We start from the raw sequence: 25,851 nt of genomic DNA, 5'->3' as shown, positions 1-25,851 counted from the left end.
AAATATATCTTGACTCTACAAATAAAATCACGATATACAGTCGAACCTGTATATAACGGCCCTGTACTAAGCGGCCACCCTCTGTTAAGCGATCAGTTTTTAAAGTACCGAATGTTTGCTCATACAAACGCTGTATTTGTTACCTGTATTAGGCGGCCACCTCTATTAAGTGGCCGCGGCCACCCTGTAGCAGTCCTATGTTTGTCTTTCTTTGTTATTTTTACCTGTATTAAGAGGCCACCCCTGAATGGAAACTAAGCCATATGTTATTTAATGCGGTATTTTAGTGTTTAAAATGCGATCCAGCATCACTAGAAAGAAATAACATGTACAAAGCTACTGTAAGCTGATACCCGGCCGTTTAATATAGTTAGCGCTTTTCAGATGTCCGCAATGTGCTGAAGTACAGTACCATATCACGAACGCTAAAAAAAGTTTGTTTTGAATATGCTTCACTCTTTAGCAAGAAATTCCTCTTGTGACATTGAACATTGAGCGTAACAACTATGAAATGACGGAATGGGATATTTTGTTGTGAACTGTAAGTCATAGAAATAGAGCACTGTATACCGTAGGAGAGTAGAGGACAATTTTAATGTATAGTGCTTCTACACAATGTGACGTATATTATACCGTTAAGCTACAAGTTGGCACTGAACTTTGTTTAAAGTATTGATCACTTGAAAGAGTGTTGATTGTCCTATTGTTTCCTTGCATGAAGTGTTTTTGTATGATACTCCTTTAAAATTGAAATTAGACCACGCTCAGTGAGTATTTTAAGTGATCCTGTATTAAGCGGCCACCTGTATTAAGCGGCCAGTTACTCAAGTCCCGAGGGTGGCCGTTATATACAGGTTCGACTGTAGTGCTATTGTTTATAATCGTAATTTCCGCTATCGCTCTGTCAGGTCAGCCACCCCTCTCCAAAACTCCTGGATCCGCCACTGAAAAGAAATCCGAGTTCTTCCAATAAGGGCTCCTGACTTTGTTTAACATGTGGGCAAAAGCCACTAAACTTGGCAACTGTTCGTGAAATTACTTTGTAAGGAATTGGTTGTGATGGGGTAATTATGTTAATGAAATGGCGTTGACATAAACTATATTGACCGGCAGGTTTTCAGAAATTGGACCATTCTTGAATAAACAACAAATCTCCTACGGTAATTTTTGTACCATTAGATTATTTAGTGTTTCGCTATTGGTTTTGAGAATTTTTAGGTCAGATTTGCTTGATATCTGATTTCGGGGAAATAAAAAATATAAATAGGTTGATCAACGTGATACGAAGGCGGCTGTTTGAAGATTATGACGTAATTCGCACGTTACGTCAGCTAATGCAGGTTTCAAAGGAAAGTTTCCCATCCTACTCTATGCCCTTCCCCTTAACCCAGATCGACGGGCAATAAAAAGCCCGATATAGATTAGGCCGAGTTAAAAAGGAAAGGTTAAGTAATTTAAGTTTCATTCCAACCTAATTTACTTACATAAACATCTGTTTCAAATGTCTGCCATTTAATTTAAAGAAGACGATATTCGTGTACATTAGACCTTGGCTCGTTCAACTTCGAATTAATTATACTCTTCACTTGCGGGTGTAAAAGCTCCCTGATAAAAGCTATTGTTGGTAATCTCTTGGAAAATGTGCAACGCCTTAATCACGACGTTGTAGGATGTATTGTTTCTAACCAAACCAATACCTGTTCAGAAATGTTGCGCTTCCACGATTGAAAATAATCAGAACAATTTCCTACCTTGTTTAAAATTACAATTGCGTCGAGCAATTAGCCAATTCAGATTAAACCATTCCCCTAACCCGTCAATAAATGTTCTGAAGTAAATTGGAAAGGTAAAATTAATAATAACGACCAATCCTTCTGTCATATTCATAAGTAAGACGTTCGGCTGATATATTCAAAACGCTTACATTGCCCCCACACCTCACTGACCAATGTATTATAGTTCTTTCAGAAAAGAAAAGAAAAAAGAGCCACGTGAGGTAACATCTGTTTTCTAAGCTCGTTGGCTGCTTAGAGTTAGCTACAACTCTAGTAATTAAGTCTAAAACATGTAAACAATATGGCCGCCACTAGGACAGAGCAGAATTTAATCCACGTTTGATGAATAAATCAAATAATGATTTGACGTCACACAGGTAGGGATGAGGCGGTCTCCTCCCTCGTGATATACGTAAGAGTTATTGGCCTGGAACGAGGGGATATGTGATACATTTCCCTTGTGGCGTGCCCGAGGGCGTAGCCCGAGGGCACGCCACGAGGGGAATATATCACATATCCCCGAGGGATATGTGATATGTATTAGGTTGGTGAGGATTCCTGATAGAAACAAGGACCTTAAACCTTTTATACTAGGTGGAAGTGTAATACATATCATTTTTTAATGGCAGTAGTAGGCAGTGAGATTTCGGCCGTAAAGATGTTTTTCTCAACTGTTTTCTGAACTTTGGATTATTCACACAACAATTTGGATAAACAATTGCTTTTGTCTGCTGGCATGCGTGGTAAACATCTTTGTCACTCTTGCATTATCACTGCATTCAGTACACTACACGTGGTTGAGCGACTGCTGTTAAATTTTCGAAATAGTTTGCAGTTGGCTATCGTTCCGCGAGGAAACAACGATGAGCGATTGTTAAGATGAAGTCTTTTTAACCGAAAACTTCTTACACTGTCTTTGCCGAACGGATTAGTGGTCGTATTCCTGCAACTGTAAAGAAAGCTACCAGTGGGACAGTACGAGTATGGAATGAGTGGTCGCCGATGAAAGAACCTCCCTTCCAACTAGTAGTCGACAAGAAGATAAGTTTGAGTTTGTTGTTGCGCCTGTTATTTAATTACTAGTAGTAGTAGCAGGAGTAAAAGTTATGTTGTTCATTTGTTCTTTAATAATAAACGATTAAGAACTCGTTGAAATGTTTGAGATTACTAAATAAGGAGAATAAGTCGAGCGGTATATGGCGAGGGGGGGGGGGGGGGATATATATTCCCCCCTCGTCATAATTCCCTCGTCCGTTGTTATCAGCTATTGTTTTCAGCTCCGCCCTCCCCTTTTACAACCAAGGCCGCACCCAGCTTTTCAGACAGTTAGTAATTGACAGGGGCTATTGAATATATTCAACCGGAAAGAACAAAGGAAACCGAGCCAACTGAAAAATAAGCGCTGATAACAAATTTTGATTGGGCCGTTTTTGTTGTAAATACAATCAGAACAATAGATCCCCTCTAGGTGAGAGTAGAGTTTAATGAATCAATTAATGTACAGACTTGAAGCTACCATGAAAAAAAAAATAGAAAAAACTAAACAAGATGCCTATAGTGGTATTTACGCGTGATGCTGTGCCTGATACTGATATTGTGTTACGGTACTCGAGATCATACCGGAAGTTTCTTTCTGAAAACGTCATGACGGGGCAGATACATATCTGACTCACGCGCTATTCAGGGCTATTTATATTTTCTATTTATCGATTGCATTACATTATTCAAGATCATGCCGGAAATTGCTTTTGGTACACGTCATGACCCGGGCCAGATTACATATCTGACTCAGAGGGACAATGTTGTTGTTGAAGACAAAAATTAAAGACAGACAAAAAACGTTTTCCTAAATGGACACCAAAACTTTAAGAAGAAATTGACATTCAAACCTTTAACTTTTTTAAGTGGATCTCCAGTAACGTTTAGACACCAGTTCGACAAAGCCTGCAGCGCAGCTAATTTTTTAAAGCTTAAGCTTAACCTTTCCTTGCCGCATTGCAAACACAATCTGGCTAGTCCAGGGGAGGGGCTGAGAACACTCAGGACAGCCTGGAACGACCTGGAACTCACCTGGCACTTTTTCCGTATCCGAATCATCCAACAAAAATTGACGTCTCATCCGGTCAAATTGGCGCTCAGCAGCCTGTCTCGGCCTTGTCGAATAATGGCGTCTGGGTTGGTCATGATTTCTTCGGATTTTTGAGCCATCAGTATCAGGAAATGTGAACTGTGGATATGAAAGATGCTGTAAAGATATTGCTTCGATTTCATGAGCAAGGGTTTTCCAAAGAAGTGATTTTTTCTATTGTCTTGATGGAAAATACGAGACAGCTAAGCGTCGTGTCATGGCGAAAGTTTCACACTTTCAAAACGAGTGGCGTTCAGACGTTTGGCTCTTGCGGCTTCAGATCATTCGAAAGCTGAAATTATAATAGCCTATCCGTGTGCAACATAACGGAGGAGATATCGTTTGTCATAGTTTGCACTGTTAACATCGGGAACCTAATTATCCCTCGACGTGAGGTGTTGGAAGCCTGTGTCATTGAAGCTTTTCCAATTGTCTTCGTTGTAAGGGACTCGTAATCTACGAGGTAAGTAAATGTAGTTATCTTCATTTCCAGTTCTTTTCTGCTGACGTGAGTACATTTACATTTGGGCTTTAGAGTAATAAGTCGGTTTTGTGCTTCGTAGTTCTTTAATAAAGACGCAAGTGACGTTTAATTAATAAATAGCAATTCTCTTATCTGAAATGCATTCATAATCATATCATGTTGTCCTGCAAGTGCGGGCTTGAGGAGGGGCTTAAGTCAAAAAATGTATCTGAGTGGCCTGGTTCGCGTTGCTAGTGTGAGACAGTTGTTAAACACTAAATTAAATAGCATTTAATTGTGAATGACATCATTTCTCAAGTATTGAAAGAAACAACACCTTCACCCTTAACTTCATCTGCACTCTTACCACTTGGAGGGTGCTCATGGGTTAAGGCTTTTTTATACATTTGTACTATAAAGTAAAAAATATTGTGAATTCATAGAGGTTTGCTAGCAGCAGAAATGGACCCATGCATTAAGTTCTAATAACAATGTCTCCTTTGAACCAATGAAATTCAAAGTTCATTTTGACAAGGAAATTGAGTTCTGTTCAATTCAATGAAAAATCAAAAGTTCAATAACCACACAATCAGTTCAAAAACCACACATCACTTCAGTGACAGTAGACCTCAATTGCGCGAGCTGTGCCTTCGTTGACATTCCTTTGCAAGAGTCTCCGCGACATTATCTCAGAATATTTTCGCCATCCTCACCAGAGTCACAAAAATTGTACAACGCCTCAAATATTTCGCCATCGGCGGATACAGTGTAAAATCCCATAGACTTATCATTCTTAAACCGATTTAAAGAGAAAGATTTCTTCTCAAAATTGTCGCACCGTGTTGTCAAATTGACAAGTTGTTGTTTCATTTCATTCAGCTGAATTACCAGCGCATTTGTTTTATCCTTGCGGTACTTGCCCTCCCCTCTCCTCTTACTTTTCCCAGTGAAATATTAATAATAAAAAAACATTTCACCTACAACTATTATTACAATAATATTGAGGTCTACTATCACTAAACTGATGTGAAGTTTTTGAACTGTTTGTGTGGTTATTGAACTTTTCTTTATTAAAGAACTACGAAGCACAAAACCGACTTATGACTCTAAAGCCCAAATGTAAAGGTACTCACGACATCAGAAAAGAACTGGAAATGAAGATAACTATTTACTCACCTCATAGATTACGAGTCCCTTACAACGAAGACAACTGGAACAGCTTCAATGACAAAGGGCGCCAACACTTCACGTCGAGGCTAGAGATAATTAGGTTCCCGATGTTAACAGTGCAAACTATGACCAACGATGTCTCCTCCATTATGTTGCACACGGGATAGGTTATTATAATTTCAGCTTTCGAACGACCAGAAACCGCAAGAGCCAAACGTCTGAACACCACTCGTTTTAAAAGTGTGAAATTTTCGCCATGACACGACGCTTAGCTGTCTCGTATTTTCCGTCAAAACAATAGAAAAAAATCACTTCTTTGGAAAACCCTTGCTCATGAAGTCGAAGCAATATCTTTACAACATCTTTCATATCCACAGTTCACATTTCCCGATACTAATGGCTAAAAAATCCGAAGAAATCATGACCGACCCAGACGCCATCATTCGACATCGCCGAGACAGGCTGCTGGGCGCCAATTTGAGTGGATGTGACGTCAATTTTTGTTGGATGATTTTGGTACCAAAATTTGAGGAGTCTTCTCCGCCGCCCCTGGGTTAGTTAAACCAAATTTTCTTCGCCGCGAGCTGTCCATTTTCCACTGTTTCAACTGTCAAGTGCTTTCTAGAAGTTATTCTTTCGACTAAGTCCCTTCAAAAGGGTTAATATTCTTTTTGAAAACGGCATAATTGAGTGTACAGAAAGGCGTTCGACCTAACAACAGACAACAGACAACAGCGCGTCAAACTCTCTGAACAATGTTTCTCAGAATGGGGTCAAGTTCCAGCAGATGTACCTCAGGGGACTAAGCTTGGACCATGGCTCTTCTTACTCATGACTAATGACCTCAACATACCTAACGTTCTCACTTGGAAATACATTGACGACACCACTGTTGCGGAAATAGTTCAACACGGTGCATCTAGTGAGATCCAAAAAGCGGCCAATAAAGAAATGGATCGGTCCAAGGATCAACGTATGCATCTTAATGAAGACAAATACAAGGAAATCAGAATTGAACAAACACAGCTTCGATCCAGTTTTGATTAATGGCAAAGATCTGTCCGTGGTTGAAAACGCAAAAATCCTCGGCGTCACCATCTATTCTCCAACGATCTTAAAGTGCCCCTAACCCTTCAATTTGTTTTCTTGTGGTAGATTTCCATGTCTGTGAAGAACTCATTTTCGAAAAAAGTTTTTAGAAATATTGAATCCTTTTTATTTTACGAGCGTTAAAAGTTACTGAAATTTTAAATTTTTGCGCCCTTTAAGCCCCGCTGGACAAATTTTTCTCTTGTGGGCTCATTAGGAACGAGCCAATGAGAAGCGTCCGATATTTGACATTTTCTTAGCTGTGACGTAAGAAAAGGACACCAGAAGGATTCAGAAGGAATCTTATGCATGCTGATTCCTTTCTCTACATTTCGAGAATTGCTGCATCCAAAAACCACACATTTTTCAACCATTTTCTCTGTTTACAATTGAAGCATTACCGCGAATCTTCGGATATTTTTGCACGATGTCCTTTTCTTACGTCACGCTCCATATTTGGCCGAGTGGGGGACTAATGCGAACGATAGGTGAAAATATCGACAAGACTGCCTTCACTTCTAGCGCTCGTAAAAAAAAAAGGATTCAATATTTCTCAAAAATTTTTTCGAAAATGAGTTCTTGAAAGATATGGAAATCTACCAAAAGAAAACAAATTGAAGGGTTAGGGGCACTTTAAGGTGGCCGAACACAGTTTGCACGCGCTTTACAGATGCTGTTAGTGATGCTATTAAGCGCGCGCCAGGGTTGTGGTACGCAAATACGGCGGTCGATAAAGTGATCCCTCGATTTTACATGAAATGGATAATAAAGTTAAGTTTTGATCCTAAATAACTAAGTTTCTCGTTTCTGGACTCTTTTTCTTCTCTTTCCGAGCAAAAAAGTCGTTCACCAAGACCTTTTGCATGCTTTTCGTATTTGCCATGAAACCCAATTAAAGCCACGCATGCGCATTTGACCCAAAAATTGTGACTGGTTGTTTTCGTGGAAATGAACTGTTTTCTAAGGAACCGCTCATTAGAATTTCGTGACATTTGGCATGAAAAAAGTTCCCTAAAAGCGTAACTCTCCTACAAAGAGAAACCTTAATCTAACAGAGGGTATCTTCACAAAACATTAAAATGCAAAATCAATATTTACAGGAGATCTCTCTGTTAAAATTATATGAAAGTAGTGCAAATGTGTCAGTGTTTTGTGAGTTTTTCTGAATACAAACAATGGAAAAAATCTAATGAGTATATCTTCTAAAAATAAAGGAAACCTACTATTTATGGACGTTTAATAGTTTGCTGCGTTGCCATGGAAACGGTACTTAGGTCAACAAGACGAACGAAAATACATTCCTTCTTAATAAGTCTTACACCATATCAATTTTGGGCGTCCAGAAGTGCAAAGTTTCCAAATAACGTCTTCTAACACCTGTACACTAAAAACTGTATTCGGCCACCTTAAAGTTCCCCTAGGACGAAAATTTCGTTTTCCATCTTTTTGCATTTTCGTGTAGAATATGACCTTCTTACTCATGTTACCAAATTTCAATCCTTTACGGCGATTGGAAGTATTTTTTTTAGCTTTTTATTCGAGATTTCACGGCCGCACGGTCGTTTTCATTCGATGCCGTTTGTGATTAGCGTGACACAAAGAACGCCTCCGGTAGCGCGGGGAATACAACTAAATTGTTGCCTCCCACCAGTGAACTAAACCCTAACTGAAAAACAGTTTTTGAGTTTAAAAATCTCCTTTTTTCCCTTTAATTATGGGCTCAGTTAAAAAGGGGGGGGGGGGGGGGGTGGGGAATAAGCGGGTGTTTCTTCTTATTGACCCTTATTTATAGGACAAACTGGGTTTCTTTCGGAGTTTCATAATTCTCTAGTTGAAAGTTCTCTGATACGCAACTGAAGAATTTCACGTTAGTTCCAGGCTTATGCCGTTCTTAATCATGGCGCAGATGCCGCACTGGTCATTTTTTATGGGTTGTTCAAGCAAGACCAAGCAATCTGTTGTCAGGCCGTGGTATTTTCTTCTCTTTGAGATGCCTAGATGTCGTCATCCAGAGGATGAATCGTTTCGAAGGTTTTTGTCGTAAGCAGGACGCGAAAAGAAGGAACTCAATTGCTGCGCTATAAGAAATTCCGAAATTTTAAGAGCAGTTTTGACCTTCGGAACACCGAACGCCTCATCTTCTTAACTACCGCTTCCAGATATTTGCGGTCTTGAAAATCAATACATAAATACCCACCACCAACACCCCCCCCCCCCCCCCCCATCCCCCGTTCCGACCGCCTCCTTCTCAGCTCAAATGGAGACTCAGGAAAAGTTTTAAGGTTTCCATTTAAACAAGAATTGGAGACCATCACAAGAATTAGCCAGTTTAAAAAAAATGCTCGACATTACTAAGAACGTTGTTCAAAAGATGCTTTAAAATCTTGTATGATCGCGGCTGGGACAACTACACACAAGGTTTTGGAAATCTCCATGGGGAATTTTGGCTTGGAAAGGACAAGATTCGTCGCTTGACAAAAGAAGGAAACAAGCTTCGAGTGGATCTTGAAGACTGGAGCGGAAATACAACATATGCTGAGTACAGTTCCTTTGGTGTTGGTGATGAAAGAAGCAAATACAAGCTGAGTATTGGTTCATACTCTGGTAGGTATACAATAATAATTGGATAATCAGATAGAAGGCTATATTCAATCAGCGTTATTTTGAAGTTTTGTTTAAAATATGTATATTATTGAGAACGTTCATTAATTCAAAATATTCGCTTTGTTTAAAGGATAAATTCAAACTCTTAACAGATACAAGAACTAAAGATAACAATGTTCCGTACATGAATAGTGATCATAGACCACAGACCACAGACAATATTCTTGATACCTCTCTTTTGCTTTTTTTGCAATTTACATTAACTGTCTGTTATTCACTTTATTTTGGGGATAAAGTAATAAAAGGCTGCTTATTTGATAGATTGATTATTACATATTTTCTAATTTTGAAAAAAAAAACTGCTTGTAGTAACGTTATTCGGAATAAGAATTATGATATGAAATGTCATCTTTTGAACTGCGGATGAAAGACGTTTAGCAGTCTGAAAAAATTCAGGCTTGAACGGTATTCGAACCCAGTGATGAGCTCTGCGATGTAAGTGCAACTATTATAAAGCTACCTAGGCGTGAATGAGGCCGAGGAGCTGGTCTTTTTATGACGTAACGTTTGTGAAAAAATTTAATGGGGGAGAAATAAATAAATGTAAAATGTATGAAAAATCTGGTTTTTGGAATTGCTGATGAAAGATTTAAAGACCACTAATATCTTATGACATGTTATTACGCCATACGCTTCTTCTCTTTTTTGTTTGCCTAGGAACTGCTGGTGACTCGCTTTCTTATCATCGTGGCATGGCGTTCAGCACCAAAGATCGAGACAACGACAGATATGTTGGGAATTGTGCCACGTGATACAAGGGAGCCTGGTGGTACAAGTACTGTCACCACTCCAACCTGAACGGCCGCTATCTTAAGGGCAAACACTCTTCGGTCGGTGACGGTGTGAACTGGAAGCACTGGAAGGGTCATTACTACTCCGCCAAACGAGCTGAGATGAAAATCAAGCCAGTTAATGCTTAAAACTAAGCGTGCTTTCAGCTTTTGTGTTGGTATTGTTGTAGGCAGTTAAACACAGCATTACTTCTCTTGTCCCTGAGTGATCGGCAGTTTTCTTCTTTTGTTTTCATATACTGTTTACATGGAAGGGTTATTTATAAATAGGCTGAAATCTCAAATCAAACCAGTTTTGTGAACGTAACGCTCTGCTGATGTGCGATGTTAATGGCTTTCCTGAACAAATGTAACAGTTACAAGAAGACGTTAATAAAAGGTTTTGGTGTTTTATTTACCATGCTTGTCATTCAATCCTGCTTCCCAGCCCTTAAACCGTGTAAATTGCGAATACCAGATCTCCCAACCTCAAAACACCGAAAATCTGGAGACTAAGGTAGAAAATTCTGGAGATTGATCGACTAGCAGACAAAAACAAGTAAAAATAGGTGCTAATCAAAAGAAAGTGCAATTTCCGCCATTTCTTCCGAGACGTTGACAGAGAAAAGCAAATGTCATAACGAATATGATATCTACGGGCAGTCAAACGTCTTGCTTCTCGTTGACGTATTTCCAGGCTTGGGATTACTGTCTTATTAACACTTTTAATTTGTTTCTCGTGGTTTGAATTTGATGGCTTATCAACAACATGTTCAACAACAAGAATGAAGAGTTTTGTGACTTAATTGCGCGCTTCAGGCTGAGAGCCAAGTGGTGACTGAAAAATCAATCAGAACAACACACTGCCAAACCTATCTCAACAAGGTTTTCCCTTTCAGTTATGTCCATTAATTTATTATAATATATAATATATAATTAAATATAATTTATTATAATATCGGCTCATTTCTTCGGACCTTGGTAGATGCGATAAAAATAGACTTGTCATTTGTCAGTGAACCCAACAAGAAAATGTAAGCAAAATACTTACAATCCGTAAAATGTTGTCTCCTGTGATCTCAGTTAATTTTAAGGACATGATAGCGTAAAATAATACAGATTGACCTGTCCAGATGCTTTAAAAAAAAATTTAAATGACAGGAAATTTTAGGAAAAGGAATTTTCCCCCTGAATTTACGAAATGATTTTCAAGGTTTTACGAAAATGCTTGTTGACTTATTTCAGTATTTTTATCGAAATCTTTGCCCTTCAGAGAAGAAAAGGAATTAGTTTTCCAGTGTTGAGTCAGTTACGAAAGTCTGAGCTGAAAGAAAATGTCATCGAATTTTCGTGTATAACTTTATCTTATTATTATTATTATTATTATTATTATTATTATTATTGCTATTATTTTTACTCGAGCCGTGAGGCACCGAGTTAAAGGGGCAATGTTACCTATTTTTAGTGTCACTTTGAGTTGCCAAAAAATATATTTATATCAAAGTAAACGTTAAAATAATGGTTCAGTTTCGTTAATTATAACCTAACTAGTCCACAGGAACTAGTATCATTCATCTTCGGCTGCGGATTGCTTGGATAGAAATGGGTTGCAACTTGAAAAAATTGGCCAATTTTTTCAAGTTCTTTCTGAGTATTTTGGAAAAATGGCCAAAACCTGATTATTAGTTTATTCATCCTCGGAGAAATCATTTCATATTCCCTGCCGGTGTTTTGAGAGTAATTAGGGACCTTAAGATACTGGACGCGGCGGCCTTGAAGAACGCGGTCACATCCGAGAGGGCATGGGTCGTGACCACCACCTTTACGCGGAAAAAACAAACCTTAAGATTTGCGTTGTGCGAGCGGTGGCCAAAACGAGTAACAACAAACAGATTCAGTCGGAGATCCAGGGGGTTTCGCTGTTATGACTTCGTTTAAGAAGACCCGAGAGCTTTTAGCAGGATGCTATTTGGCCGACATCATTTCTGACGAGGAATTCGTGCTTCTCTATGACTGCAGCTTTTGAAAGAACTTAGAAATACCGTATGAAGAGTATGAAAGATTTATTGGGGACCGATCGTTTATTACGTCCTAGGGGGGGGGGGGGGGGGGGACGGTGTTTTTTGAGGGGGGGTAATTTTTTTAAAAGAGCTCTTTTTTGGGGGGTAATTTTTTACCTTGTACGAAAAGTGAGGGGGGTAAAATTTTAAGACATACAAAAGGTACCAACTAAATGTATTTAGCAATTATTCTTCTCATCAATCATAGAGTTGGTAAAATCGACTAGAAACTTCTCCATATCGCTACTATTCTTCAGAGCGACAAAGATCTTGCACGTAATAGGTTGAGTAATGACGTAGACAGGCAAACCGTGTATTCCATCAAGCAGTTTATCTCTGAAGGCTTGTTTATCTGGGCAAAAAAATTGACTAGAAGACGAATAGAGATTGTAGGCTTCTTCAAAATCTATATATCCACATCCATACATCAAATGCTCCTGTACTGCTCTCAAACCCCGTGCTGCTTTGACCTTCTGTGTACCTTCTTTTGACGACTGGAGGATAGACTCCAGCAATAACAAAACATCGTTATTATCAAGACATTGAAGAGATGATCTAAGGTACGTGAATTACCTTACTTACCTTAAGTAAGTACCTTAAGTAAGTTCAATGTACTTAGAAGTTAATTAATTACCTTAATTACCTTACGCCTGTACTTAATTTCGCCTAACTTCTGATTGTTTCTCTTGCCAGTTCAGATTCAGAGAGCTAGCGATTTCCTCATGTAACCAAGCGTTGTGCCCAGGAACTTCTCAACAATTCAACCACCAGGCCAACTATGGCCAAACTGTCATCGCAGTGGGGGAGTAAAACTTTTGTTTGAAAGATTTTGGGGGGGGGGGGGGGCAAAATTTTCATACACTCGATTTTTTAGAAAACCACCGCCCCCCCCCCCCCCCCCCCCCTAGGACGTAATAAGCGATCGGTCCCTAACCTCGAAGAAATGGCAGATTCAGAGTGCAGAGCAGAGTTCCGCGTGAATAAAAGCGACCTGCCGCTTTTAGCAGAGTGTTTACAAATACCTGATACTTTTGTATGTAACCAGGGCTCCATTTGTGAGGGTATGGAAGCTCTCTGTATTCTGCTTCGAAGGCTTTCGTACCCTTGCAGGTACTCAGATATGATACCGCGATTTGGCAGACCAGCCCCCGTGTTGAGTATGGTGACCAACAAGGTACTCGATTTTATCTATGACACCCATGGACGGAGAATCAAGGAATGGAATCACGACCTTCTGAGTCCTGCACGTCTACAAACTTATGCAGATGCTGTGTATGCAAAGGGTGCACCCCTTGAAAATTGTTTTGGATTTGTGGACGGTACTGTTAGGCCAATTGCACGTCCAGATGAAAATCAAAGAGTTGTGTACAATGGGCACAAAAGGGTACATGCCCTGAAATTTCAGTCTGTGGCGCTACCTAATGGTATCATAGCAAATATGTATGGACCTGTAGGTGGGTATTTTTTTTTAAACCAATTTTAACCAATACCTAAAGAGCCTTGTTATTATAAGAAAAACTCAGAACTTTTCACTGTTATGAATTTCAGAGGGAAAGAAGCATGATACCAGCATGTTGGGTGATTCTGGACTGCTTCAGCAGCTACAGTGGTATGCACATTCTCCAGCAGGACATCCTATGTGCATCTATGGGGACCCTGCATACCCCTTAAGGGTACAACTTCAAGCTCCTTTCAGAAATGCAGTTCTCACTCCACAAATGCAGGCATTCAATTCTTCAATGAGCTCTGTAAGGAGTTGTGTGGAGTGGCTCTTTGGTGATATTGTAAATTACTTTAAATTTATCGATTTTAAGAAAAACCTGAAGATTGGGCTAAGTAACATTGGTAAACCCACAAAGACGTCAAAGACTCTCAACAAAAGGAAATTGACGAGCTGAAGTCTGAATTACAGAAAACAACGCTGCTTCTAAATGTGGAAAAAGAAAACAACATTGCTTTAGAGAACTACACGCGTCGCGAAAACTTGAAATTCATGAATCTACCAGAGAATCGCGGGGAAGATTGCAAAGGAATGATTATCAATCTGATACGAAACGAACTGAAAATAGATGTCACCAATGTCAGATTTCATGCCGTTCACAGGGTAGGAAAGCCTGCAGTCGGAAAAACGCGGCCAATTATTGCGAGATTTGTGTGTCGCGAAGACAGGGACTTGGTATGGTCAAGGAAGAAAGATCTGAAAAACTCCACAACATATCAAGATGCTTACATTACGCAGGACTATGCTAAAGCAATTCAGCAGGAACGTCGCTTTTTGATCAAGGTAATGAAAAAAGCCAGAGCACTCGGATTTGATTCCAAAGTTATTGATCGACATCTTGTTGTAGGCGAAGAAAGATTTACCTGCGGAACCATACCGGAGCACTTAAAAGAGAGCCCAATGGAGACTGAAACCACAACGTAAGTCAATTTCTGCCTCTTGGAACTATGCTTTTACCCAAAAGCTTTATTCCTTGTTTTTCTACAATTACTTTTATCAACAAAAAGAGCATTGTACAGTTTCATATATAACTCTAAAAAACCTAAACAGAGCTGAATTTGCATACACCGGCTAACCCCAGCACTCCCTCAGGAGCGTTTTACATAATAGCTGTCATCTTTTTGTTATTGTCTCGTACGTACTTTCCTTTTATGTATAGAAGTAACAAAAACACTTTGTTTGGCAATTGCATATATTCCGTGTTTACATTCTACTTTTATAGATACAGGTATGCTTTACAGCAAGCTATTCAAATACGACAGCCTAGGTTTAAGATAAGTCCAAACAAATTCAGGTCAGTTAGTAACTGCTTTAATACATTAATGCAGGATGGATAACGAAATTTCATCGATTAATTTAAAAATCGTTTCGCTAAACGTAAGAGGTTTAAATAATTCTATCAAACGTAGAAAAGTCTTTAAGTGGCTTCATAGGCAGACCGCTCACTGCTATTTCCTCCAAGAAACCTTTAGTACCGAACAATCTATAAACATCTGGCGATCGGAATGGGGTGGAAATATCTTCTACAGCCATGGATCAAATCATAGCAAAGGTGTGATGATTCTTGTTAACCCAAGATACCAATTAGAGGTGATAAGAAGTATCAAAGACAAAAACGGAAGATCAATAATTTTGGAAATCAAGCTAGATAATCAAAACCTCGTCCTTGCCAATGTATACGCTCCGAATGACATTTCACAGCAAATCAAGTTTTATCAAGATTTAAATCAAACTCTAAGTGGATTTTCAGAGTGCAACTTGATAATTGGAGGGGATTTCAACTGCGCGCTAACGCCAAAAGACAGAAAAAGTGTGAAACAACGTTCGAACAAACATACTGTCATAAACGAAATTGAAAATCTATGCTCTAACTTCGCTCTCACAGATATTTGGCGTGAATTAAATCCCCAAGCTCTGTCGTTTACATGGCATGACAAAGCATTCAAGTCTCAAAGCCGACTTGATTTTTTCCTAATCACAGCTGATTTAGTTGATCTAACAAAAGAAAGTAATATTATGCATACTCCTTTCTCAGATCACTCTGCTATTATGTTGAATATACAATCGGTCGACCAACGCAAAAAATCAGGCCCTGGTTTCTGGAAATTTAACGCAAGCTTGTTAGAAGATAAAGAATATGTAGAAAAAATGTGTGTAAACATTCCGGCTCTCATAGAAAAGTACAAGGATGTCACAGATCTTGGCCTGAAATGGGATGTCATCAAAATGGAAATCAGAGGCTTCACACTGCAGTACTCCAAGAGAAGAGCTAGATCAGAAAAAGACCAGGAAAAACAACTACTAAAAAATCTAAATGATCTACAAGAAAAACTATGTTCCTCTAGAAATGACCCTAATTTGCTGAACGAGTATTATTCACTAAAAGCAAAATTAGAAAAAATATCAAACAGAAAAATTAAAGGTACAATATTGCGCAGTAAAGCGCGATGGTATGAGCACGGAGAAAAAAATTCTAAGTACTTTCTCAATCTAGAAAAGAGAAACTTCTTACGGAAAAAGATCTCAAAGCTGAAACTATCTAATGGTGAAGAAACTGACGACGTAAAAACAATACTCGAAGAAGAGAAAACATTTTATAAAAATCTGTATTCTACTAGAAATGTTAATCCCAACAACTTCGAGTTTGATGCTTTCTTTAACAACAACCTGCTAACACCCCTTAATGAGGATCAATCTAAGAAATGTGAAGGCTTTCTAACCGAACAAGAATGCTACCAAGCTTTAAAACACATGGACAATGGAAAGAGCCCAGGCTCAGACGGCTTCACGTGCGAATTTTACAAATTCTTCTCGGATTACGTTAAACAAAATGTTATTGCAAGCATAAATTATGGCTTCGAAAAACGCCAATTATCAATATGTCAAAGAAGAGGTATCATAACACTAGTACCGAAAAAAGACAAACCGACCAATCTCCTTGGCAATCTAAGGCCTATCTCACTTTTAAACACAGACTACAAAATTGCCACGAAAGCAATCGCAAAAAGACTGGAAGCCGTCCTGCCGCTTTTGATAAACGCTGATCAAACTGGCTATATCAAAGGACGTTATATTGGTGAAAACGTCAGACTCATTAGTGACATTATTAGCTACACCGCAGCAAAAAACCTCCCCGGTCTTGGTGTCTTCCTCGACTTTGAAAAGGCATTTGATTCTATAGAATGGAATTTCCTTTTTAAGGTTCTTGACAAACTTAATTTTGGTCCTGACTTCAAAAACTGGATACAAACTTTTTATTCCAACACAACTAGCTGTGTCACAAACAATGGTTATGCCTCTGATTTCTTCAAGCTGGAGCGAGGCGTCAGGCAGGGTTGCCCACTATCAGGCACACTCTTCGTCCTTGGTATTGAAATTCTTGCACTTGCGATTAAAAAAAACCCGAACATTGAAGGCATTAGAGTTGGAGCACGCGAGATAAAAATCACACAGTATGCGGATGACACAACAGTTTTTCTAAAAAACCCGGAATCAATGAGTCACTTGCTTGACCTCCTAGAAAAGTTTGAAAGATGCTCGGGATTAAAAATTAACCACACGAAGTCAGAAGCAATGTGGCTGGGAAAATGGAAAAACAGAGAAGATACCCCGTTCAATGTTAAGTGGCCGAAAGACTCAGTTTATGCTTTAGGTATATACTTCTCAAACTCGGAAAAGGTTAGTAATAAGCTTAATTTCTATGAAAAATTAGATGTTTTGGAAAAGACCTTAAACAATTGGAAGAGACGGAAACTAACTCTGTTAGGCAAGATCAACATTGTGAAATCTGCGGGTCTCTCAAAGCTTATTTACAATTCATCCGTACTGCCAGTCCCTAAAAACTTCTGTGAGCAGGTAAACAAAATCACCTTCAATTTCATCTGGGACAACAAAATAGCCAAAATTAAAAAAAACACAATTATTGGCGAACGCAAAAATGGGGGTCTGAATATGATTGATTTTACCTTAATGAACAAAGCCCTAAAGTCCATTTGGATAAAGCGACTTCACCTGAGCGAGAATTCAGCATGGTCGGTCATTCCAAATGAAGCCACATTACACCTGGGAGGCTTAACCTTCCTCTCAACCTGTAACTGTAACAGTAAGGATCTTAACATCAAAGAGCTACCACTCTTTTATGAGAGAATGTTACAATACTGGTTTGAGTTTAAGAATGTGCAGAATAATAAAATGCCATGCACAAAGAAAACAATTATATGGAATAACCAAGATATTAAAATTGATAACAAGATGATTTTTTTCCGTACTTGGTTTGATAAAGGAGTTTACACCTTAAAAGACCTTCTCGACCCGAATCTAGATTTCCTTAGTTATGAAGAGTTTAAACTCCGTTATCAGCTACATACCAATTTTCTGACCTATTTTGGACTAATAAACGCTATTCCACAAGAATATAAAATGGCAATAAAGCGAACGGGGCTACAGCAAGAGCATCCTACACAACCGTGGGATAACTTGAAAGCGCTAACAACCAAAGCCATACACAAAAGTTTCGTGAAGCATATATTTGAAGAACCCACCGCAAAACAACGCCTTATTGCCAATGGGTTAAAACTGGACCAAATAAGCAAATACTTTAACTTAGCTTTCTCTATCACTATAGAAATAAAGTTAACTATGTTCCAGTACAAAACCTTACATGATATAGTTTTTACTAGAAGCAAGTTATTTAAAGCTAAACTAGTGAGCAGTGATCTTTGCTATTTATGTTCAAAAACAAAACAAGATCTAAAACACATGCTTGTTTCATGTCCGGTGGTATCAGAGTTCTGGAAAATCTTTCTGGAATGGTATGAGACTCATACTACCATAAAACTAGAATTGTCAACCGCAAAAATCTTATATGGTATCATAGATAACGACAACCTTTGTAATTTAACTAATCACCTCCTACTAATTGCGAAATACTATATATATTGTTCCAGTATTAATGAAGAACCGTTGTCTTTTAGTACTTATCTAACAATAGTGATAAGCAAAGCTGAAATCGAAAAACAAATATCAACAAGAACTAATACAAATGAACGTTATAACAATATATGGAAACCTTTAATTGACAAAAAGTTTGTGACCTAGAGCTGTATATTACTTTTCTTTGTACTTTGTAAGATGTAACGGAAATAAGCAAGCCATAGTAGTGAATGTAATTGTATTTTCTTTTTTCTTTCGTTGTATCCTAGTGTACTGTAAGTATTATTTGTACGTATTGTAAGGGTAATATAGATATTGTCAATAAAAAAAAAAAAAAAACATTGGTAAACTTTACATAGTATGTGCTGCGTTACAAAATGCCCTCACCTGTTTATATGGCAATCTTACCTCAGAGTTTTTTGATCTTCCCCCACCTACACTACAGGAGTATTTTGCATGAGAATGTACTAGGTTATGTGTAAGGCTATGCTTGTAACTTGTAATTGCCCAAACACAAGGTTTGAGGAACATGTGCACGTGACGATTTAATTTTGTACTTGGTTTACTGTTTATTTCCTGTGTTTTTGTCTTTGGTAATGGTAACAAAAACATTCAAGTCTTACGGCAATGCTTGTCAAACAATTTAAACATTTCCAGGGAAAAGTAGGGGCTACTATGCTCAATAACCCTCCCTCCCACCCCCCCCCCCCCTCCCCACACACACACACACACACACACACACACACACCCTACCATTTCACTCTGTGGCCATGAAATATTCAAAGAAATTGAAGGAAACTAATTAAACAGTTTATTATTTCTTGGCCTATAAGTTTACCTTCATCATGTATTTGGTGCATTTCATTCTATGTTAAAAGCACTCATGGTAATGTTCGAAAAGTAGTTTTTTGGGCTAATTATATAAAAACCACCTCAATGAAAAAACAACCAATGGTTTTTATTGCTGTTACCATACATGTAAAAAACAAAGAACACAAAGGGATTTCTATCCCAAAATACTACCAAGCGTTTCAAATTTAACAAGTTGTTATAACTTCAAAACATGACATGGATCATATATGAAAGCAAGTGTAGAACAGTAGAAACAAGCAATCTGAAGTAAACAATAAAGTATGTTTCTTGAATGCTTTCATCTGAAACAAAATTAACCGTCCTATTTTTCTGCAATTTTTTGCATGATGCCAATCATCACACTCATGAGTTGATTGCTCTGTTGTTGCTGCTGTTGTTGATTAGCAAGTGCTAGCTCATACAGCCTTGTTTGCCGCTCATGCTCCTCCCTTCTCGCTTTCTGTTCTTCTTGTTTCATTGCCACATCAATGTTTGCCTTTTCCCTCAGAAACTCTATTGTGTCATTTCCACCCTTTCTTGCCCTTTTCTTCTTCGGCTCTGATGAGCCCTCACCTTCTTCTTTCCGTTTCATCGTTTCGCCCAGCTTTTCGCACGCCTTCTTTCGAACCTCCTCTCCCATCGCTCTGTCTTCCTCTGTCTTTTACCTGTTATTCAGCAACAATATATCTTGTTCTTTCGCTGCTTCCCACTTCTCGTTGATCTCCTCGAGGGCTTGGTCCAGCTCTGTTTGCTCTACTTCCACTCCACTATCTCTCCGTTCCTTCTGCATTCTTGCACGATACTTGTCCAGTAAAAGCTTAAGATGCTCCCTCACCGATTTCTTTGTGACAAGAAACTTCAATGTAGCGTGCGAATTGAGGTTGTCCGCTATTGTTTGCCACCCTTTTCCTCTTTCAATTGTCCTCGCCTTTAGACGTAAAGGTTCCAATAAAAAAACCTCCCGAGCAAGAGCAAGGTCGTGGTTGTTTGTCCATTCCATAACCGCACTAAAGGAAGAAAAAGAGAATTTCAATCAAGCCTTTGGCGCCATTTTTAGATGGTAAATAAAAACACGAGTTGAAGAAGATAATGAGTATAAAATCCACACAGTGTGTGTGTGTGTGTGTTTTTGACAAATAATGCAAAATTATTTTCTAGAGCGGTCCTAACCTGCCGCTGATTAGTTTCAGAAGATAAAAATGAAGTTGAAAACAAGAAATAAAGCAATACTCTGGTGCTAGGAAATTTACCTGCTTTTCGGATTCCTTCACACTCGATGCTTTTCCCTCAATAAACACGCGAAAAGCCTGAATTATGAAAACAATTTAAAATTAATTTGAACCAAACAATTTAGGAATCTATTTTCTTATAAAAAGGTTTACAAATGTTGTGCAAATCATGTTTTTTATAGGAAAAAGTCGCAAAACTAACTCACCTTTCTGAGAGGCCGCCAAAATGAACTTTGTCGCCGCCGCAACGGAGGTGGAGGCCGTCAAGTGGCGTGACATTTATGCAAATTAAGTTCAAGACCTTGCGAATTTACTTCCGGTTGCCGTCCTCCTAGGCCGCGTCCAGGGTATCTTAAGGTCCCTATTATATGTTAGAAAAGAGATTCTAGTCAAATATTTGAGCAGTTTTGACCAACATACAGAAAATCTACATGACAGTGCTCCTTTAAGTTCTCGATCGCGATCTTTTTAATAGGGCCGTGAGGCATCGAGTTAAGTTCTCGGTCGCGATCTTTTTAATAGGGCCGTGAGGCATCGAGTTAAGTTCTCGGTCGCGATCTTTTTAATAGGGCCGTGAGGCATCGAGTTAAGTTCTCGGTCGCGTTTTTTTTATTTTTATTATTATTATTATTATTATTATTATTATTATTATTATCATTATCATTATCATTATCATTATCATTATCATTATCATTATCATTATCATTATCATTATCATTATCATTATCATTATCATTATCATTATCATTATCATTATTATTATTATTATTATTATTATTATTATTATTATTATTATCACCATTGAAATTTTTTTTTGGAGTGGGGGAGGGGGGGGGGGGGGGTGAGGTGGGCGATTGTCCAAGAGGTAATGCATAAGAATTTGTATATGACCAAATGACGTGTCACATACAAGATGGCGGATGCAAGACAAATGACTATAAATAAGACTTTGGCATTCATAAAGAGAAGTATCTCGGAAATTCTTTATTACTACTTTAAATCATTTCTGTCCAAACCTGTAAATATCCGGACTTGAACAGTAATGACGAAAAACGCTTGCAAAAGTTTGTGTTTTAAGGTTACTACAAATCTTCGCAGGTGCCTTCCCGAAAAAAATTCGTACGCGCGCTGTCTTTTAGTAAGCCACCACAATCTATATATCGATAAAAAGGTATTAAATGCAAAATTCGATAAAATTATAAGCTATTTTGGTAAAACAGCAAACAGTATAATTTCCGAACGCCATTCCGTCAACCGTGATCTATGATAAAATGAAGCTGCACAGTGTTAATCACAAAACATCAATCTCTCGAATTGTGTGAGAGGACATAAACCGTTGTCCCCTTTTGTCAAACAAGATCTAAACGATGAAGCCCAAAAAAGCAGTAATTACATTATTGAGGAAGAAATTTCTGCTCCATGTGGTTCTGAATCAGTTAATGAGGATATCGTTTCAAAGGCTGGAGAAGAATGTGCTACCCTTCACCAAATAATTGAAGAAAAATCTGTTATTGCAGTATCACACTGGCAGCATTCTCAAAGGAATCTACACGCACAATTATGCGAGAAAACGTAACAAATATTCTCATGGGATTCCCATTTTGTACTGGCACGTACCCAATAGTTTGCGTAAAAAAATAATTTCACAAAATTCAGCAATTTGTGGACAAAATATTTCAATCTTTGGTGTTTCATCAACACAATCAGTTTCCTTAATTGACTGACGAGGTTCTTTGTTCTAACTACCGCCCGGCTTTGTAATAATACTGTATCGAGAATTGAAATGTAAATCAGTCTGGGGAATTGAAAACTTCGCCATTTAAAGCCAAACCACTCCAGTTCTTTCTCAAACTTTACGGTTCCAAGTTGAAGCTTCCACGAGGTTGAAAACTTGAACAAAGAGAAACAATGTTTCGATAGGCGATGGATAGGAACGGGAGCTGAGGAAAACAGAAATCGAAAGTATCTTTTGTTTCAGATTAGATCTGTGATTTCTCCTGGGTTATATTATGCAAAACACATTCTGAAAATACTCATTCCGAAAACGTGAAAACTCTTGCCTGACGCCGACAAAACTGTTAAAAGAAACAAATTAGTTTTATTATCGCAATTTCAGTGAGACTCTTCACTAAGTGACCGGCTATATTGCTTGGAATATTTGGTGGAGATAAACATGGCGAGCCCACGTTCTCTCTTGACTCTGATATTCGTGTTTCTTGTGATAATTGTGCGTGCTGCCAACTTTAACCGAACGCCCAACTCGAACAACTCTTTATTTCACACATACTGAGACTTACAGATAGAATTGATCTGTTGAAAACCGGGTTCAAAAAAATCTCGCAGCCAACGATAACAGCGAAACGACTTTCTCACATATGGAAAACCCGTTTCGTCCAATCAGAAAGCGGCTGTCAAAACGCATCAACATTTCCAATGTACGTGCTAGCTTTGTCGATGGCGCCAGCTTTTTTACGGCTCTAAATTTCTCGCTCGCCGGGATTTCGGCTTTTTCGCAGGACACTTCTAGAAGAGTTTAAAACATTGTAATAAACAACTACTGATGGCTGAATGTTCTGGCAGTAGGTTGAAACCGTTGAATAAACCCATCAAAGAATATATTACCGACCAAGAAAACAAAATCACTCGAGCAAAAAGGCAGCGCGCGGGATGTGAAGCTGCTTACAGCATTTCTGCTGGAGAAAAACGAACAAAGAAAAGTTGAAGAAATTCAACCAGAAGGGCTCAACCGCTACGTTAGTGAATTCATTGTTAGTGTGAAAAGAAAAGATGGCCAAGACTATGAACCATCAAGCCTTCGAGGGTTGTTTTCAAGTTTCAACCGGTATTTAAAAGAACACAAGTACTCGGCGAGTATTATGGCGAAGGCATTGTGTTTGATCAAGCGAGAAAATGCCTGGAAGCTCGCAGCAAACAACTGTAAAAAGAAGGAAAAAGGGAACAAACCCAACGGAGCTGAAGCTTTGACTGATGTGGAGGAAAACATTCTTTACGAAAACAATTTACTCGGAATCTCAAATGCCGAAGCTTTACTAAACACAGTGTGGCTTTTCAATTCGGTGCATTTTGGCCTAAGAGGCTGTGAAAAACATCGGCAGATGACTTGGGGCGACGTGCAACTTCACATGGAAGCTGACGGAAGTGAATACTTAGAGTATTGTGAACGGCAAACGAAAACTAGAACGGGAGTGGAACCTCGTAATGTCAGAGCTGTTAAACCGAAGGCTTTTGCAGCAGCAAACGGTCCACCTGAAAGAGATCCAGTTGCCGTTTACAAGATTTATTCCGAAAAGTGACTTGACGCGATGAATAAACCTGATGTGCCATACTATCTTGGAATAAATTACACAAAAAGACCTTCGTCAAATAAACTGTGGTTTAAATCAAGTGCAATGGGTCAGAACAAATTGAACAGTTTGATGAAAACCATGGCGGAAAAAAGAGGCCTTTCAAGTGAAAGACTGACAAATCACAGCGCTCGTAAACGCATGATACAAAAACTAAACGACAGCGACATACCTTCTAGTCACATAATGCAGCTCTCAGGCCACAGAAATGTCCAAAGCATCAACAATTATAGCCACATATCTCAGCAACAGCAAAAAAAAAAAAAATGTTAAAATACTGATTGCGACCTTGACTGAACGTGCTACAAAACTTCATCGAGCATTGGCTACAGAGAGTGAAGCTGAAACTCTGTCTTGTAGTTTTCAGTCATCAAGCAGTACTACAATGCATGAAGCAAGTGTATTAAGTGGAGCAGTCTTTCATGGATGACCCTTTTACATTTCCATAAATACAGTAAATCAGTCACCTAATGCAAACTCAGCAACAAGAAAGCACACCTTCAAGCGTGTGAAAAGCATTTTAGATTCTTCGGATAAAGATAGCCCTCCCTTGCAATAGACGATTTTAGCGTGGTTACATATCCTCAGTTCTTATTCGTATACTTTATTTTTGTACTTGTTGTGTGAAAATTCTTGATATTCGATTTCTAAAATGATTAAAATGACTTTAAGACACGAAAATTACCGTATGAATTGTCTTTTTCCAACCATTTTGCTGTTGTTGTTTTCATTTTTGAAATAACGTGACATTTTCGTGTACTTCCATTTTGTGTACTTTCATTATAACAATAAAACACTTGAGAGCTATGTGTACATGTTTACCAAACCTGTTCAGCACGGAAAAATCTCAGTGTGTATAAAATAAACAAATTACGGCATGGAAAGTGCCTTGTAAGGTGTTTACGCACTCGCTGTTTTGTATCAGAAATCTCATTCGCTCGCTGCGCTCACTCGTTCGATTTCTGATACGTCAACAACTCGTGCGTAAACACCGTACGCGTGCACTTTCCATGAAGCAATCTATATGTTGTAGGCCGTCCGACGGTGTCCAGATGTCATAGCACCTACACTTACAACAGTAACTTTTACGTAGGGCTCAACAAGAAGGTCGAAAACTTCTTCGTGAAGTAAAACAGGAGGTAAAGGAAATGGATGGAAACAAAAAACTTTGCAAAGGTGCTCAAAACAACCTGTTGCAGCGGAGATTAATCAGAATGGCTGTTGATTATTTTCCTTCTCATAATAGCTCCTTTTTCGCCGCTACCTCATTATGTTCTTAGAACTCAGGCAGTATTGGACAACCGTCAACCCAGTGCCTCGGTGGCATTTACCACGTTTTCTTGTACGCCTGCTTTCTCAGTAAACAACAAGATCAAAACACGAAAACAAAACAATTGGACAAGGTAGGTGACGCTTTTTTTTGGGAGGGGGGGCTTCAATAATTCTCAAGTAAAATAATGCAAGAATAACTAATGATTATTATGTCAGCAATAACGTACTTTGTCATTTGTATAAAAAAGGGAAAGACATCTGAGGGCTGTCCAATACTGTCAACTAGACTCCACTCGTATCCCCTTGCTTTCAATTGGAAAACTAGAAGTGTAGTGGTGAAAAGTCCTATTAAGAGTAGGTGATCCATTGGACACGAATAGATTCCACTGGAAAAGCATATTTCTATTCGTGAGAGACTTAGAAAAATTCCACTGTTGTGTACAAGGGGGTTGAGAATAACTGTTCGTGAACTCACGCCATATTCATCCCTTAGAGGATTTATTACCGTTACTTAAACAGGTATCAAGACAAATACCAGCGTTAAATAAAAGCACGCAAACAGCTACTTAATGTAGCAGATA

At 38.6% G+C, this 25,851-nt stretch overlaps 3 protein-coding genes and 2 pseudogenes across 4 annotated transcripts in view; 4 read left to right on the top strand and 1 right to left on the bottom strand.

Moving 5' to 3' along the window:
• Positions 1-1,329, top strand: part of LOC146476084 (uncharacterized) — a 3,570-nt gene extending 2,241 nt beyond the window's left edge. Inside the window, exon 2 of the mRNA XM_085115039.1 lies at positions 1-1,329. This exon is cut by the window's left edge and continues 932 nt beyond it. The gene's annotated coding sequence lies outside the window, so the exon portion shown is untranslated.
• Positions 1-10,252, top strand: part of LOC146476083 (uncharacterized) — a 90,832-nt gene extending 80,580 nt beyond the window's left edge. The window contains exon 12 of the mRNA XM_085115008.1: positions 9,947-10,252. Within this exon, the coding sequence (XP_084971134.1) occupies positions 9,947-10,041 (95 nt within the window). The 3' untranslated portion in view covers positions 10,042-10,252. The remainder of the gene's footprint in view (positions 1-9,946) is intronic.
• Positions 10,253-13,049: 2,797 nt separating this feature from the next.
• On the top strand, positions 13,050-19,163 carry LOC146476082 (uncharacterized). The gene is made up of 3 exons (XM_085115042.1): positions 13,050-13,573; positions 13,668-13,960; positions 18,893-19,163. The coding sequence occupies exons 1-3, from the start codon at positions 13,063-13,065 to the stop codon at positions 19,010-19,012; spliced, it is 924 nt and encodes a 307-aa protein (XP_084971168.1). The 5' UTR covers positions 13,050-13,062; the 3' UTR covers positions 19,013-19,163.
• Positions 19,164-19,313: 150 nt separating this feature from the next.
• On the bottom strand, positions 19,314-20,991 carry LOC146476081 (uncharacterized; annotated as a pseudogene). Its single transcript, XR_014865723.1, has 3 exons — positions 20,840-20,991; positions 20,655-20,711; positions 19,314-20,411 (listed from the first exon to the last, which is right to left on the bottom strand). The product of XR_014865723.1 is annotated as an uncharacterized LOC146476081 (transcript).
• A 2,202-nt stretch (positions 20,992-23,193) lies between these two features.
• LOC146476080 (zinc finger MYM-type protein 2-like) lies at positions 23,194-24,271 on the top strand (annotated as a pseudogene).
• Positions 24,272-25,851: the final 1,580 nt, after the last annotated feature.

Source organism: Pavona decussata, unplaced genomic scaffold (genome assembly GCF_977016875.1).
Source record: "Pavona decussata unplaced genomic scaffold, jaPavDecu1.1 SCAFFOLD_81, whole genome shotgun sequence".
In the NCBI taxonomy this organism is placed as follows: domain Eukaryota; kingdom Metazoa; phylum Cnidaria; class Anthozoa; order Scleractinia; family Agariciidae; genus Pavona; species Pavona decussata.
This window is presented reverse-complemented; position numbering and strand designations above follow the sequence as displayed.

Coding starts and splice junctions, on each gene's coding strand:
- LOC146476082 (XM_085115042.1), top strand. CDS start 13,063: ATGGCAGATTCAGAGTGCAGAGCAGAGTTCCGCGTGAATAAAAGCGAC. Junction 13,574..13,667: donor AAATATGTATGGACCTGTAG/GTGGGTATTTTT, acceptor TATGAATTTCAG/AGGGAAAGAAGCATGATACC. Junction 13,961..18,892: donor TGAAGATTGGGCTAAGTAAC/ATTGGTAAACCC, acceptor AAAAAAAAAAAC/ATTGGTAAACTTTACATAGT.